The 17,948-nt window shown below is 41.1% G+C and overlaps 1 protein-coding gene across 1 annotated transcript in view; it reads right to left on the bottom strand.

The window, feature by feature from the left end:
- RNF165 (ring finger protein 165) overlaps window positions 1-17,948 on the bottom strand; it is a 93,047-nt gene that overhangs the window by 10,345 nt on the left and 64,754 nt on the right. Inside the window, exons 2-4 of the mRNA XM_044292626.1 lie at window positions 14,799-15,108; window positions 9,820-9,939; window positions 7,253-7,382 (exon numbers count right to left, since the gene is read on the bottom strand). Of these exons, the coding sequence (XP_044148561.1) occupies window positions 7,253-7,382; window positions 9,820-9,939; window positions 14,799-15,108 (560 nt within the window). The remainder of the gene's footprint in view (window positions 1-7,252; window positions 7,383-9,819; window positions 9,940-14,798; window positions 15,109-17,948) is intronic.

The following is a 17,948-nucleotide window of genomic DNA, read 5'->3' as shown; positions in this document are numbered from 1 at the left end:
AAGCCATAAAATAAGTTTGCAGCAGAAGAAGCAAGGACTAGACAAGGACACGGTGTCAAGACAAGAAGAAGACTATGAATTATCTGAACAACGTCAACCAGCTTTGACTTTCTACTGTATCTAGATCTGCTTCATACATACATGGGTGAATGACCAATGAACTGTCCCTTTAAAATGACATTGTGCCCACATTTGGGAGATTTTTTGGTCCATGTGAAAAGGTATATAGAGAAATACATCACCCTGAAGGCCATTTGGTTTCATCAAAGGATCATTCAACCTTTCAGAATCCTTAACGGGGTTGTCTCCATAAGATAACCCCTGTCCATACACATTGTGCTTGCTCTAGTAGACAAGATCTGTCCATTTATTACAAGGTAGTAGACCATTCATTTCAATGGTCACCATGTAAATCTACACGCCAGGGTAATGTAGCGGCTTTTGGTAATATCAAGCTTTTATTGTCGGTTTCAGAAGTTGGGCCGTGGTCATCAGTCGATCAACAGATAGGCTTCATTTCAGAAAGAGGTTGTCTTGATGAATCAACCTATTTAACCCTTTTAGGAGCATGCACAGGATCCCACGACTTTACTGAAGTATCCCCCCCACCACCCCTCACCAGTCCTACTTGACGCTTAAAGAAGTATTCCAGTTTTAATGATTACATTTATTTAGAGAATAGGATGTTAAACAATTTTCTAATATACATCAATTTATAATTTTGCTTGCAGATCTTTATTATATTTAGACATTAGCCTCTCCCTAAAGGAAAAATTTGGCACAGCCCGTTTTAGTCCTGTGAAATGCATCGATAGGAGTACTGGATAGGACATGGTGTCAGTCATGTGGCCCTCACAAGAATCATGTGACCTGGCTACAGCAGTATCTCCTCATGTCTCTCACTGTTGTGTTTTTGTACATTAAACTTTTATTAACAAACCGACAACATCACCTAGAGACAGGCGGCCATGCGAATACATACATTAATGTAGTTAGTGTAATAACCACAATAAAATCATGATTCCACCACTAGTGTGTTGACCCAGCACATCTATGTCATGTAACATTGCTGCTTACTGAATATTAGGGATTATATAATGTGATAAATGTCACATGACTGATGCCATGTTTCAGTTAGGCCATGGGCGGATACATGGGCTATACCATTCTACTGCATATAGGGGTCATCCACCTGATAAGAAAGGTATATGTGGAGGTATGTGTGATTTCCTATTATATAAGCAAATAAATGTAAAACTAAAAAACTGGAATCACCCTTTTAACTGCCTTAATATATGTATGACTATTATGGCTGTAAATTAGAAATCTGGCATCCTACAGGATTTGAGTACGTTTTTATTCAGTTGTGGCTTGTACTTATCTGCAACGGCCAGTGTAAACAAGAAATGCTGCAGTGTAAAGCAAGGGTGGTGACAACGGCATGAAAAAAAGTCGGGACCTTTGCAATATTGAGAAATGTGGCTGGAGATAGCAACATACTTCACTAAACACTGTAGATAAGGAGTAGGTGCATGCTACCCAAAGAGTAGTAGTGCACAGCATATTGAATTCTGTGGGCACAAAGAGTTCTCCAGACCATAGAGCGCAGCTAATATGGCTAATATCTGTGTTGGCATTCATGGGACAATCTAATAACAATATTTAAAGGCAGGTAATAAAAAGAAAACTAAAGAGTCAGTACATAAAGATGTAGAAGTGCAAGGAAAATTCACATGTAGGAAGGACGGAGAACAAGAACACAACGAAAAATACTCAAACCATCCAGTAGAAAAAAGTTTGGAAAACCTATTTTCAGACTCCCTAATAAGGAATTTAATAGATCAGGGTCTCTTGTTCTGGAGGACAGGACTTGTCCTTGCCTTGTGTGATTAGCTATCCAATGAAAAGATGTGATACTTCTTGTCACCTGTGGTGGCGCTGCTGAATAATTGATCAGGAGAGTAGAGAACTGATCACTGGGATCTATTACCCTGTAATCAAATCTTTGTCGGGGGAACTATATATATATACAGTACAGACCAAAAGTTTGGACACACCTTCTCATTCAAAGAGTTTTCTTTATTTTCATAACTATGAAAATTGTAGATTCACACTGAAGGCATCAAAAGTATGAATTAACACATGTGGAATTATATACATAACAAAAAAGTGTGAAACAACTGAAAATATGTCATATTCTAGGTTCTTCAAAGTAGCCACCTTTTGCTTTGATTACTGCTTTGCACACTCTTGGCATTCTCTTGATGAGCTTCAAGAGGTAGTCACCTGAAATGGTTTTCACTTCACAGGTGTGCCCTGTCAGCTTTAATAAGTGGGATTTCTTGCCTTATAAATGGGGTTGGGACCATCAGTTGCGTTGTGGAGAAGTCAGGTGGATACACAGCTGATAGTCCTACTGAATAGACTGTTAGAATTTGTATTATGGCAAGAAAAAAGTAGCTAAATAAAGAAAAATGAGTGGCCATCATTACTTCAAGAAATGAAGGTCAGTCAGTCCGAAAAATTGGGAAAACTTTGAAAGTGTCCCCAAGTGCAGTCACAAAAACCATCAAGCGCTACAAAGAAACTGGCTCACATGCGGACCGCCCCAGGAAAGGAAGACCAAGAGTCACCTCTGCTGTGAAGGATAAGTTCATCCGAGTCACCAGCCTCAGAAATCGCAGGTTAACAGCAGCTCAGATTAGAGACCAGGTCAATGCCACACAGAGTTCTAGCAGCAGACACATCTCTAGAACAACTGTTAAGAGGAGACTGTGTGAATCAGGCCTTCGTGGTAGAATATCTGCTAGGAAACCACTGCTAAGGACAGGCAACAAGCAGAAGAGACTTGTTTGGGCTAAAGAACACAAGGAATGGACATTAGACCAGTGGAAATCTGTGCTTTGGTCTGATGAGTCCAAATTTTAGATCTTTGGTTCCAACCACCGCGACTCAGAAAAGGTGAACGGATAGACTCTACATGCCTGGTTCCCACCGTGAAGCATGGAGGAGGAGGTGTGATGGTGTGGGGGTGCTTTGCTGGTGACACTGTTGGGGATTTATTCAAAATTGAAGGCCTACTGAACCAGCATGGCTACCACAGCATCTTGCAGCGGCATGCTATTCCATCCGGTTTGCGTTTAGTTGGACCATCATTTATTTTTCAACAGAACAATGACCCCAAACACACCTCCAGGCTGTGTAAGGGCTATTTGACCATGAAGGAGAGTGATGGGGTGCTGCGCCAGATGACCTGGCCTCCAGAGTCACCAGACCTGAACCCAATCGAGATGGTTTGGGGTGAGCTGGACCGCAGAGTGAAGGCAAAAGGGCAAACAAGTGCTTAGCATCTCTGGGAACTCCTTCAAGACTGTTGGAAGACCATTTCAGGTGACTACCTCTTGAAGCTCATCAAGAGAATGCCAAGAGTGTGCAAAGCAGTAATCAAAGCAAAAGGTGGCTACTTTGAAGAACCTAGAATATGACATATTTTCAGTTGCTTCACACTTTTTTGTTATGTATATAATTCCACATGTGTTAATTCATAGTTTTGATGCCTTCAGTGTGAATCTACAATTTTCATAGTCATGAAAATAAAGAAAACTCTTTGAATGAGAAGGTGTGTCCAAACTTTTGGTCTGTATTGTATATATATATATATATATATATATATTTTTTTTTTAAGGAATACAGAATAACCCATTGAAGCAATCTACTCCTATGCCTGACTTACAAGGTGATGACATCATACAATCATACAACGACCTCATCAAACAACCTAGTTATGTACACATCACATTTACATGCAGATACAGCACAATGACCAAGAGACGGGTCTATGGGTGGTTGCTCCTTACAACTGGCGGAGGGGGAAGAAGGGTTTATTAAAGGGATATTCTGATCAAAAGTTTCTGCCCCTTTAGGGCAGATTTGACAAAACCATCCATTTGAGTGCATAAATAAGACTGTTTGGTGATACCTCGCTGTCAGGGCCAAGGGAAATGGGAGTAAGGCCATTCGAAGGAGCAGGTGGCAATTAAAATAAAGAATTAGAAATTCCTGATCTCCATACATGAAATGGTGTTGTATGCGCTCACTGCCTGTCCCCCACCAGCTGTAGTATGACTGGTGTCTTGGACGGGCAGATGTCAGATTTTCCCGATTCCAGTCTGGCCTTGTGACCGGAGCTGTTACCAGTAGAGATGCTGAACCACTTATACTGGAAGTAATCCAGGAAAATGAGGGCTCGCGAAGAGCTCCGACATTCAACATAAAGGGCGGCTCTGCGGAGGCAAAGGGGACTGCAATTTATTCTTGCAGAGAACTTGTTAGAATATATTGTGGGAAATTGTGGCCGATATTAATCTGAAGCCATGAGTATGATATGAGAAATACCGTACAGACTTTCAAATGCATGTCATCCAAGAGTCAATGGGGAGATTTGTCATCTTCCTGCGCCTTTTTTGGCAAAAAATAAATAAAAATCTGCAAACCTTGCAACTTTTTGATGATGACTTAGAGAGGTTATCCCCTTACTTTCTTCCCTTTCTGAGGGTGGTCAGCAGCTCATCCAACAACTGCATCTTAGTTTTTGTTAACTCCTTCCACACCTGCATAGAAAATAGTCCCTCGCATATAGCCCCAGAGATACATTTTGTATACAATTTCCTTCTCTACTGCCTTGAGACAGACAGAGCTGAATTTAGAAGTAAGGATAAATGAATGAAAGATGTCTGGGTCGCTTCGCCTGATTCACTATGAGATCATTATGCTGTATAAAAAATTGAATATTATTATTGCATATATGTTACAGTAATACTTCATTTAACATGCCCTATTCATTGCACAGTAATACTTTTGATGGGGTAACCCCTTTTAACCCCTGTAATGCCTTCTGGAAATATATTACCATTCCGCTGGTTAACAGGATGTGTCCCTACATTCCAACATTGTGAGCACTGATTGAACAGTGTCAAAATGTGTAGGCATATGTCCTACTGACATTCTCTTGATGGGGAAGAGCAACAACCAGTTGTCAATATATGAATAAGGAACAACAGAGGAAAAGCTTAAAAAAGATGATATATAATTGTTATTTTAACAGGAATAGAAGGATTTTTTTTAAAAATAGATAAGTCAGGAGGTCTGACACTCTTCTTTAATGTACTGATGTGTTTTGCCTCCTTATTTGGAGTATCACGGGGCTGTGTAATTGATACAGATGTACCCGCGGCCATACACGTTTAATAGCTATTCCCCCCGACTTCCCCATACACATGCACGCTCAATTCGATAAGAAGTGGGGGAAAAAGCTGCTGGTGAGAGCAAAGGATCAGGCATGTTGAATTTCAATATACAGGGTGGGCCATTTATATGGATACACCTTAATAAAATGGGAATGGTTGGTGATATTAACTTCCTGTTTGTGGCACATTAGTATATGTGAGGGGGGAAACTTTTCAAGATGGGTGGTGACCATGGCGGACATTTTGAAGTCAGCCATTTTGAATCCAACTTTTGTTTTTTCAATAGGAAGAGGGTCATGTGACACATCAAACTTATTGGGAATTTCACAAGAAAAACAATGGTTTAACATAACTTTATTCTTTCATGAGTTATTAACAAGTTTCTGACCACTTATAAAATGTGTTCAATGTGCTGCCCATTGTGTTGGATTGTCAATGCAACCCTCTTTTCCCACTCTTCACACACTGATAGCAGCACCGCAGGAGAAATGCTAGCACAGGCTTCCAGTATCCGTAGTTTCAGGTGCTGCACATCTCGTATCTTCACAGCATAGACAATTGCCTTCAGATGACCCCAAAGATAAAAGTCTAAGGGGGTCAGATCAGGAGACCTTGGGGGCCATTCAACTGGCCCACGACTACCAATCCACTTTCCAGGAAACTGTTCATCTAGGAATGCTCGGACCTGACACCCATAATGTGGTGGTGCACCATCTTGCTGGAAAAACTCAGGGAACGTGCCAGCTTCAGTGCATAAAGAGTGAAACACATCATCAGTGTGTGAGGAGTGGGAGAAGAGGGTTGCATTGACAATCCAACACAATGGGCAGCACATTGAATACATTTTATAAGTGGTCAGAAACTTGTAAATAACTCATGAAAGAATAAAGTTACGTTAAAACCAAGCACACCATTGTTTTTCTTGTGAAATTCACAATAAGTTTGATGTGTCACATGACCCTCTTCCTATTGAACAAACAAAATTTGGATTCAAAATGGCTGACTTCAAAATGTCCGCCATGGTCACCACCCATCTTGAAAAGTTTCCCCCCTCACATACTAATGTGCCACAAACAGGAAGTTAATATCACCAACTATTCCCATTTTATTAAGGTGTATCCATATAAATGGCCCACCCTGTATTTTCCAGACATCAGCCGGAGTATCTGAAGGGTGGTTGGTCTCTCTGAATTCGGATTCGGACATCCTTAATTTTTATATAGCCATGTTAATATTTCTTTGCTCTTTACTACTTGAATATTATAAACCAGGGGCATGAAAGACAGTATAAAAATAGGACTTTTAGAGTCCACATAGCCTACATATGGTCCATCTAGGATTTACACATCTCATTATTTTCTATGTACAAAGTATGGAATTCTCTGTATGAACAAAAAGTCATTTAGGCACGAACACCATGATGATATGTATCGAGACAACAGCCCTCAGCAATTGTCAACCAACTGCACAAATACATCACAGCCGACATTACTGAATATAAAGCTGAGGAAAATTAGGCTAAACCTCAGATCCAACAAACGGTCTCAACCAGTCTGAGATCTGCACACTCTATGACTGGGTCAACCTATTAAAATTAGGTATGTCCTACAAAGAACTAGAATGCAGACAAGTATGGAAATCTCAGCACTTGACTACTATGAACTTAACCTCGAAGTGTGCGTAACTCCCTTCTGTTGGGATTGACCATGCATATGTAGCCTCTCCACCAAGAACAAGGAATGGTATCCCCTAATTGGTGGGACTAGTGGGAATCCCAATGGCTGTACTGCTGCAAATCAAACCTTTTATGACACATCTGATTGCCATCAAATGTTGAGCTTCAAAATAGACCCGCAAAAGCAAACCAAAGTCACAAAAGTAGACAACTGAAGCTATCTTAGGATTCCAGCTCCACAACAAAGCTAACATGCTAGAACGTAAAAACAAATATTAAAGAACAGAGGCCTTCCAGGACACCAAGAAAAGACAAACAGAAGTCTCCTCACCATTTGTGTTAGAGATGTGGTCCTTGGGAAGTGGTGTAGGCGAGGACTCGTTAAGTAATGCTGATAGTGCTGTGGGACAGGTCGTACTTGGAACTGAGGATGCGTCAAACTGGCATCTACACTGAGGTCCCTGGAAATGGAAAAAGTTAGAAAAAATTAGTTACTGTATTAGTTTTAATGGGTACAGTCCAGACACGACATGCATTGATGCTACTTGGCACAGAATTAAACAATGGGGTTAGATATCACAATAGCAACAAGACCCCTTGACTTGACTCTGAAGAATCTGTGCCAAAACAACTACCTCAACAACCAGTGGAACAACCAAAAACCTACCCTTCTCATAGCTTTACATAGCAGAGTTTAACTAAGACGTGTTAACCTATAATTAACTACTAAAGTGCCCTGGTCAAAAGGGACTGAAGGATATCTTCACTGGATTATTGGTTGTGTAAATGAACAGGAGACAGACATGGACCATGTGTCTCTAGGGCTTCAATTAGTCCCCTCTGTCTTGCAGGATTTAGGAACAATCCTAGTACCTGGACATCCCTCTCTGAGCAGTTCAGGAGAAAAAATGTAATACACAATAAGTGTTGACCACTAAAATGCCCTAGACATCCAAAGATATTAGATATTAGCCCATAACCATCATAGACCACCATGAAAATAATATATTAATATTAAAGGCTATGTACACCTTTGGGGGTCAATAATTTTTTCAACTGGTCTTTATTAAAAATGTGGAGTCCTTTTTCTGTACAGTTCTGAGATGCTCTAGTAGCAGCTTCTCGATTTTCTCTCTTTTCCGTCATTTGGGGGAGCTGACAGGCTCCTTATCTCTACTCTCTGACCTTATAAACACTCATTATAGCTCAGTTCTTATCTTACTGATAAGAATGTGGCTTAAATAAGTGTTTATGATCTCTTAGTAGTTTACAGATAAGGTTTATTAGATGACTGGCAGAAAAACAGTTAACCCTTTGTGACAGAACGGCTCAATATTTTTAATAAAGGCCAATTGAAAATATGATTTTTAGCCAGAAATTAGTAAAGTGCAGTTATAAACAAAAATTGCCTCGTAAGGTGTACATAGCCTTTAAGCCCTTTAAAAACCTAGACCTCTCAGAATACTAGGTGGTAACCGCTAAGCCACTGTAGACCACCTGGATAATAAAGATGCATAATTATAGACCTCTTGCTTCCTCTTGTGCCTTAAAGGGGTTGTTCCATAAAAAATATTCTACATTTAATTAAACCAGCAACTGTATCTAAATACTTTTGTAATACATGTGATTAAAGAATTTTGTATAGCCACCAATTTATTCAATAAAATGTATCTGTATAGCGCCATCTGCTGTTTGCTCTTTTCGGTTGACATACATTCTTAATTTCATCCTTCAGCTGCCACTGGCTGGAGCAGAAAGGGCATGCCCGCTGAGTGGGGAGATCTGTGGATTCATGTGAGGTACAGGACTGGTTCTAACTTTGTAAGAAAGGGGATACCCCTTTGAGCCAACATTTTCCAGCCCTGCCCCAATGTTTGGCATCTCGCTAGGAATCTTCAAATGCTTTCATCGAAAACTATGGGGTTGTACAGAGATCATACTGTACCACCCAATGTTCTGGAAGGCTGAATGTTATAGAACCGCTGTGACGCTATTACTACAGCATACAGAGAAAGGAATAGGGAACAGCTGGTGCCAGTAAATCATCTTTGAAGCACATGCTCCATCTGCTTCATAACAGAAGCGCCTAAGATCACACAGTAGCATGCATAGCTGCATTTACCTAACAAAGAGCACCCAACTTTTCCAGTATGGTTGTTTTCAGACAATTAGTGAAGCAAACCAGGCAGATTTTCATTGATGTAAACATATCACAAGGGAGCCGATCTTCTTATAATGAATGCAAGCTGAATAACTGGTGCCTTCTACAGGTATGTAACTGAATTGACCCCATAAGGTCACTTATGTATAGCATCCCAAGGCACAATACCCCAAATTATTTGCGCAGACTAAATTATTACAATAGCTGACACTTCTCATATTTTAGTCCTATATAGAGATAATCAGTTTTACATCTCTTCTAGGTTGTGCCCTCCTATTTCTCCACCTTTAATTAACCATAAACCCTGAGATTAGATCTTATTGTGGGAATCATCACTGATCAGATTCCGAGATCCCTAGCAATCAGCTGTGATCAGTAGAGGAACCCTGAAGAACGTTTTCAGTTTCCCCACAGTGCCACCACAGGAGAAACTAAGCATTACATGATGTCCATCACAATCACTAGGCTGTCCATGTAATGCACAGATGTGTCAGGTTCTCCAGAAATACTCTTTGTAGATCACTGCATGATCATTTATGGAAGTTCCAAATGAGGGACTCATCTCTATTAACTCAGAATGCCGTAATAAAGTATTTGAAGATGGGTTTTAATAAACCAGACAAACCTAATATACAGTGATCTACGTATGTTAGTAGCAGGTTCTCCATAAATGTTTGCAACATCAGTGTCGAACCCCTGATCTCTTACATGATTGGTGTGACACAATGGGCACTTACCAGTCTGTTCCTTCAGCCAAGTACCTGGGCCCTAGAGGTTGATGCATTTGTACTTGTTGGTTGAAGTCAAAGCTTGGGCGTAACCGATGTGGATGCACAGACATTTGCTCTTGAGTCCGCCTGTCGGACCATACAGAGGAGTATAAAAGAGAGAATAATTTTTATTGGTAAAATTCATGTTCTTAGATGTGTTTCTGTTTTTCTGTCATTTCTATATAAGCCCTATATGAATAATGTTTATCTCCACTTGTGCTGTTTTATTGTGCGGCAACATTGAATCACAGAGCACATAAAGAGGACCTTTCACCAGGTTTTTATTTATAAAAGCAAAACCTCACACTGTAGCCCATGTTCAGTAGATGTCATATTGCTAATATTTTTGATGATATGCTACTCTGTTGTGCCGCTGTGCCCCCATTTCGGTTTTGGCGCCTGGTATGCTAATTAATAGCATCGGTACAGGGAGGAGGAGACCTCAGATTTTTTCAGGTGGCCTCTCCTTCTCCTTGGCTGTGGCGTGGTCCAATTGCAGTGGACCATGGACCATGTCACATCCAGGGTGAAGGTGGGATGTTTTTTCTCAGTGGCTGTGACACGGTCCACAGCGATTGGATCACACCACAGTCAGGGAGAAAGAGTTGCCCACTGAGAAAAGCAACAGAGGAGGCTTTTATGAAAAAAATTAGCAATATGATATGTATTGAACATACAGTGTGATGTATTGCTTTTATAAGGTAAAAACAGGTGAAAGGTCCTCTTTAAAGTGTAACTGTCATATTTTTTTCATTTTCTAGTTTATTGGAGTTAGGCATTAGGCATTGGAGTTAGTCTGTCAATTATTGTCAAAAGATTTCCTTATAATAACAGCTTTCACTATTGTCCCCTATCCCTTTCCATTGGTCCCTTAAAAGACTGTTGCTATGGCTTGTCTGTCTTCCTTTTAGTGTAAACAGAAGACAGAGGGGCGGTCCTTCACACTGCATGCCTGCATTAGGCTTCAGAGTGAGGAGGCGTGTCTCTCAGTAATTCAATCTGATTGGCTAGCAGGAAGTTGCTGGCTACAGCAAGTGTGTATGGGAAGAAAGGGAAGGCAGTTTTAGACGGAGAGAACTAGCAAAGGAGCCATCTTGAGAAGATCCCCATATTGTTATTGTTTGGGGTTAAAATAGCCATAACTAAGGGGAAAAACTCAAGGAAAACAGTGGTATGAGAAGAAATGAAAGATTGCTTCATGCATAATGCTGCAGCAGCAGTAACATATGCTAAAATAGTTTTTTTGATGAAAACATGACAACTGCACTTTAAAGGAAATATGTCAGAAAATAATAATAAAAAAATAACAATATTGTTTAAAAGGGTCTGTCCCAAACACTTATCCCATTTCCGCTAGTGGATAGATGTCCAAATACAAGCACTCGGCTATCTCCAGCAGTCCCATAGAGTTTAATGGAGTTGGAGTGCAGCTCTATTCAAATGAGGAAACATGGGCCCTCTGTTCTTGTGATTCATGGGGGCCTCAGTGGTCGGACCCCTGTCCTGTGTTTGTGCTGGAACAACCTCTCTAAGGCTACTTTCACACTAGCGTTCGTCGGTCCGCTCGTGAGCTCCGTTTGAAGGGGCTCACGAGCGGACCCGAACGCAGCCGTCCAGCCCTGATGCAGTCTGAATGGAGCGGATCCGCTCAGACTGCATCAGTCTGGCGGCGTTCAGCCTCCGCTCCGCTCGCCTCCGCACGGACAGGCGGACAGCTGAACGCTGCTTGCAGCGTTCGGGTGTCCGCCTGGCCGTGCGGAGGCGTGCGGATCCGTCCAGACTTACAATGTAAGTCAATGGGGACGGATCCGTTTGAAGATGCCACAATATGGCTCAATCTTCAGGCGGATCCGTCCCCCATTGACTTTACATTGAAAGTCTGGACGGATCCGTACGAGGCTATTTTCACACTTAGCTGTTATATGCTAAAATAATGCAGACGGATCGAACGCTAGTGTGAAAGTAGCCTTAATCAAGTTTTAATGTTAAACATTTTTCTTTTGACTTTTCAATGATTTATTTTTTCATTATCCAGGTATCACTGAGTGACCACTAAATTTAATAATATGCTAATACTTCCTATTCTGTAGAGCCCACTACTCAGCAGTTGTCTCATTATCATTACAGGCAGGATTTCAATGACAGATATCTCTTCTGTAATGATAACACCATTCACAGGTGACTACCCAGCTTATATACTCCCTCCCTGCACAATGATCTTTGCACAGGTCACTGAGCATGCCTAGAAAACTCTACCATACAAATCAATGAACATCTCCTAATGTTCTTAGGGTCCATTTGGCTGCTGTAAAGCAGATCTCTAAATGCTGTAAAAAGTTGCTCAGGCAAGATGATCGCCTCCATAATCATATACAAAAACAGAATAAAATATACTATCAGAAAATAAGAACAGATTAAGAAAAAGGAATGTGTCAATATTTTTTACTGGCAAAATAATATATGTAATATAATTCCTTTAAAGGGGTTGTTAATTTTATTTATTTTTTATCCCCATCCCCTACCTAGTGATACCTGTGAAGAGATCTATACTTACCTGCTCTCCACCGCCCATTTCAAGCTCCCTTGGTCCCTTCAGCAGTCTTCAGGTCCCTATCCTGTAAACTTGAAGTATACCTAAACTTTTGAATAAACTTTATTAAAACCTATTCTAAATGTCATAAAATTAATATTTGTAATATACTTTATTTTATAAATGATTTCCTTGGGAAATAGGCACCTGAAGTTCAGGTGCCGATAGCACTTTGGAATCCAAACAGCACTCTCTCTGTTTTGTTAAAAGCCTTGCCTACCACATGGGTGCAGAGCTGAACTTCAGGTGCCTATTTCTCAAGGAACGTGTTAGAATAAAATTAGGTATATTACAAATATAAATTTCATGACATTTAGAATAGGTTTTATTAATGTTTATTCAAAGGTTTAGGTACACTTTAAGGACAGACAGTGCCACATGCACTGCTGTGGCCAATGACTGGCCTCAGTGGTGGCAAATCCTCAAGTATCACTGCTGGATCATCCATGCGGAAGTTGACATTTAGGGTCTAGAAGTTCACTGTAGACAAGTCCGGGCGCCAAAAAGTCGGAACAGAGCTATATTGTAAGGTTATTTTTTAAGTACTGATTTGTTCTGTCCCTTTAATTCTGTTCCCTTTTATTATTACTCTGTGTAATGATGTGCCTTGTAATCTGGTACCCATCCCCCATTGTGCTTATAAGATAAGAACACATTCTTGAGTGATCTCAGAGACAAGCGTGATGCACACTGGAAGAGGGGCTGATGGTGATAACTGTGGTTTGCACTAACAATTATTTGGGATTCCACCTGGAACTTCATCCTAGGTAGGATGTAAGTATTGATTTGCCCTATCTCTTGTACACCCTGGGGTGTTGGTCATGTGTTATAATGTGGTAGACAGCCATGACAGCCATGATCGACCAGATCCCTACCCCATATTTAGGCTAGTGATGTTTGTTTACTTTTTATTATTCAGTATGTGATTTAGGCTACTTTCACACTAGCGTTCGTCGGTCCGCTCGTGAGCTCCGTTTGAAGGAGCTCACGAGCGGACCCGAACGCCTCCGTCCAGCCCTGATGCAGTCTGAATGGAGCGGATCCGCTCAGACTGCATCAGTCTGGCGGCGTTCAGCCTCCGCTCCGCTCGCCTCCGCACGGCCAGGCCGTGCGGAGGCGAGCGGATCCGTTCAGACTTACAATGTAAGTCAATGGGAACGGATCCGCTTGAAGATGACACCTAATGGCTCAATCTTCAAGCGGATCCGTCCCCCATTGACTTTACATTAAAAGTCTGAACGGATCCGCTCAGGCATCTTGCGCACTTAGAAATTTTTCTAAGTTATTAATGCAGACGGATCCGTACTGAACGGAGCCTCCGTCTGCATTAATATGATCGGATCCGTTCAGAACGGATCCGATCAAGCGCTAGTGTGAAAGTAGCCTTATCTGTGTTATTGTTTATTTAATCACACTTAGTAAATACAGTTATTCACTTAGCCTGTGTAAGCTTATTTATTCTCAAATCTTTTGAATTCATGTTACGTTACAGGAGCAAGCATTTAAGCCTAAATCTGTATATGAAGTTTGCTAGTACATGGGAGCATCTGAAATTAAAGTGGAAAAGGGTAGATGGACTGATAAGGCCAAAAGTTGGCTACAAAACCAAAGCCTATCATATGAAAAGTGTGAGAATACTTCTCTGTAGTGTGGGTAAATGTAACATAAATATAGCAAAATCTAAGGAACTCCTGGAAAACCTGCTGCAGTCTGCAAGAGAACTATGATCTTATAGAAACCTATCCACATAGACTCAAGGCCATATGTGCTGCCATTACTAAATACCGACCTAAAGTTTGTGTTTAATAGTAGTAAAGATTAGACATCACTTGTATAGGTTTATACGCTGGTCTTAAGCCCCATGCTCTGGCGACTGATGCACCAAAGTTATGCAGAGGAGCAGGCCTCTATATAACTTTGGCGCTTGTTTCCGCTGGCCATGCAACCTGGTTTAAAGTACGCCAGCTCCCTTAGTGACATAGTTTAATATAATTTTCCATGCCATAAACTGTCATACAAAAAGGTAAATGAGACGGGCCGGCCGACCCGCCCTCTTCCCTGTCCACGCCGGGCCCCTCGGAAAAGTGGAGTGAGCGGGGAAAAGGCACAGATTTTCCACAAAACCCTGTTGCAAAAAAATCTGCTCCTTAAATACACCAAAAAGTGGCCTAGATTTCTTAATAAATGATGCCCCTTGGTATTTATAGGTTTATGAAAGATCAGGAAATAGGCTTTAGGACAGATACACAAGAATACGTATCACCTGGAGCAACATGGTGGTAACTAAGTGCCCAATGTCTACTGATATCTATCTCGGGTATTGCTGACAATTAAACATATAGATAAACGGACTCACCTGGGATGCGCGACTAGCCTGCGATGCTGAGCCTCCAGGAGCTGTTGCTGGAGAAGGTATTGCTGGTGTAGGGCCTGAGGTAGGAAGGAGGGTCCTGCCACCTCCTGAAGCTGTAGACCAGTCAAAGGTGGCAGGGGCTGGTGCAGTGGTCCATTATGCTGGTGAGCAGAAGCCATGTGAGAGGTCATTCCTTGTTGTGGCTGAACCGGGTGAGGATGGATAGGGAAGTCGGGAAGCTGAGGTTGAGGGCTTAGATGGAAGTGTCGGCAGGAGGTAGCATGGCCATGCTGGGAACGCTGAAATGGGGCACCTGAAAAACAAAAAAACATTGGCATACAATTAGGAAATAGGATTGAGGACCTTACCCTTCAGTGCACAGAGAAAAGATTATAACTTCTGACATATTATACAGAACTCCGGAGCAGAATATAGAGGGGCAAAAGTGGCACCTGTTCCAGGACCTCCTTTCCCTTTGAACTTGAGCAACATTATTAGTGCACTATATAGTGTTATTACTTGAGCATTGCATAGTCGTTTTAATTTGGCGCTATATATCACTTTTGTACTCATTTGAGCACAGTATGGAAGTGATATTTGGTCACTACATGGTAGTTACAATTTCTAGTAACCATATGGTGCTGTTATTTAGTTCTTGAGAGACATACGGTGATAGTATATGACACTGCACGGTACTATTATTTTTATATTATTTTTGTAGGACATTTGTTGCCATAATTTTTTTATATCTTTATACAATTGTGCACATTGCCGTAGCCCAGGGATTAGCAACTTCCCGCGCTCCAGCTGTTCTGAAACTACAAATCCCAGAATCCTCCTTTCACTTCTGTGGGAGTTACAAGAACAGCTGAGTAAGTGTGCATGCTGGGAGTTGTAGCTTCGCAGCAGCTGGAGTGCCGAAGGTTGCTGATCCCTGCCGTAGCCTGTTATACACAGGGCCGTCATCAGGTTCTACAAGGTTTGCCCAAACAATTATTCTGGTAAGGATAAAGTTCAGGATTCTTATAATCTGCCATCTGATACCGAAATCTATACATAGCAACCAAAAACCAGCAAGATAAAACATTGCAAGTTCATGACAGAGGGCTGTCTAGAAAAACTGGGGCACATCGAAGCATAATCATAGCCCCGAGCAAACGCATCCGCCATGGCCAACACAGTAGCACGGAGAGCCAATTTGTGAATGTTACTTGAAGCCTTTTTATATAAAGGATCCTGTATTTTAATGACCCTTCGAAACATCATCTCAGTATCCAACCTCGTGACAACATAATGCAATAAATATCATGGGAAGAAGACCGTCCGGCTGAATCTCAAAATCTATAACTCACAATATCATAATCTATACCATCATAACCCATAATTTCATAGTCCATATATTCTATGCTAACTCATAATATCATAATCTATAATTCCAAGATCTTTACTCATATTCCAACACATTGTAATTTATACCTATGTATAACCAGTGATATCATTTCTCTATAATGCATAATATCATCCAAATAAATCGTTCTCAAGCGTGGCGCCAGAAAATATATTTTGAGGTTTCCTCAGCCGCGCGCTCCCAATCGATTGCCCTCCTGCCTTGATTGACATCCCACAGACCGGGTTTATCATCACAGGCCTATAATAGTGGCACTCGGTTGAAAACCAAGCCAGTACACCCCCACTTTATTGTACATTTATACAATACCGCCGATTGTTTTCAAGTAATGCTGCGGTGGAAGAGTTGATATTATTTATATGGTTATCTAATCGGTTTGGTTCCTTAGACACATCACGACACTACTGTTTGTGCACTTCATGGTTCTACTATGAGAGTACAACATGGTTCTGTTATTTAGAAATGATACGGTACTATTATAAATTCTCTGTATAGTACTATTACTTGGCACCATATGACACCACTACAGCACTACATGGCACTGTTATGTAGACATTGTAAGCTATTATTACATAGGCTACACATGGTACAGTTATTTGGAAAGGATATCACACCATTATGAATGATCAGCATGGTACTATTATTTGGGCACTATATGACACCACTACAGCACTATATGGCACTGTTATGTAGACATTATGAAGCATTATCATGTAGGCAACACATAGTACAGTTATTTGAAAATGATATGACAATTACGAGTGCGCCGTATGATACTGTTATTTGGGTATCATATTACAGCACTACATGGCACTGTTATGTAGACATTATAAGGTATTATAGTACATTTATATAAACATGACATATCACACTATTGTGAATGTGCTGTATGGTAAAATTATTTGGGCACTGCCACCAATACAGCTTTATTTGGGCATTATATGGTATTATCAGGGGCGCAACTACCATAGCGGCAGACCATGCAACTGCTATGGGGCCCAGGGCAAGAGGGGGCCTAGTCTTAGTTCGGATTATCTCCTCTTCTACTGGAGGTAGGAACTTGGTCAGGATTCTACCCTCTAAAGGAAAAACTTTTAGCAAATGAGGCAGTGAGGGGGGCCTGGTTAGATCCTTGCTATGGGGCCCTCACTTCTCTATGTACGCCACTGGGTATTAATATGTAGGCAGTACATGGTACTGTTTTTTTTCAGCATGCTATGGCTCTTAGTTTAATATTATTTGGACATTTTACAGGTCATTTGGAAAGTCTTCAGACCATTTCACTTCTTCACATTTTGTCATGTTGCGCCTTGTGCTAAAATTAAAAAAGCTCAAAATTTCCCCCATTGTTCTGCACTCAGTTCCCCATAATGAGAAGCTGAAAACCGAATGTTAGAAATCTTTGTTAATTTATTAAAAATGAAAAACTAAAACCTTGCATTGACATAAGTATTCAGACCCTTTAATCACCCCTTGGTAGTGATTACAGCCTCCAGTCTTCTTGGGGATGATGCCATAAGGTTTCCACACCTGAATTTGGAGATTTTATGCCATTGTTCTCTGCAGAGCCTCTCAAGCTCTGGCAGGTTGGATGGGGACCATCGGTGGACAGACATTTTCAGGTTTCTCCAGAGATGTTCGATTGGGTTCAGGGCTCTGGCTGGGCCACTCAAGGATGTTCACATAGTTTTCACTAAGCCACTCCTGTGTTATCTTGGCAGTGTGCTTAGAGACATTGTCTTGTT

The sequence above is a fragment of the Bufo gargarizans genome, chromosome 1 (assembly GCF_014858855.1).
Source record: "Bufo gargarizans isolate SCDJY-AF-19 chromosome 1, ASM1485885v1, whole genome shotgun sequence".
NCBI lineage: Eukaryota > Metazoa > Chordata > Amphibia > Anura > Bufonidae > Bufo > Bufo gargarizans.
This window is presented reverse-complemented; position numbering and strand designations above follow the sequence as displayed.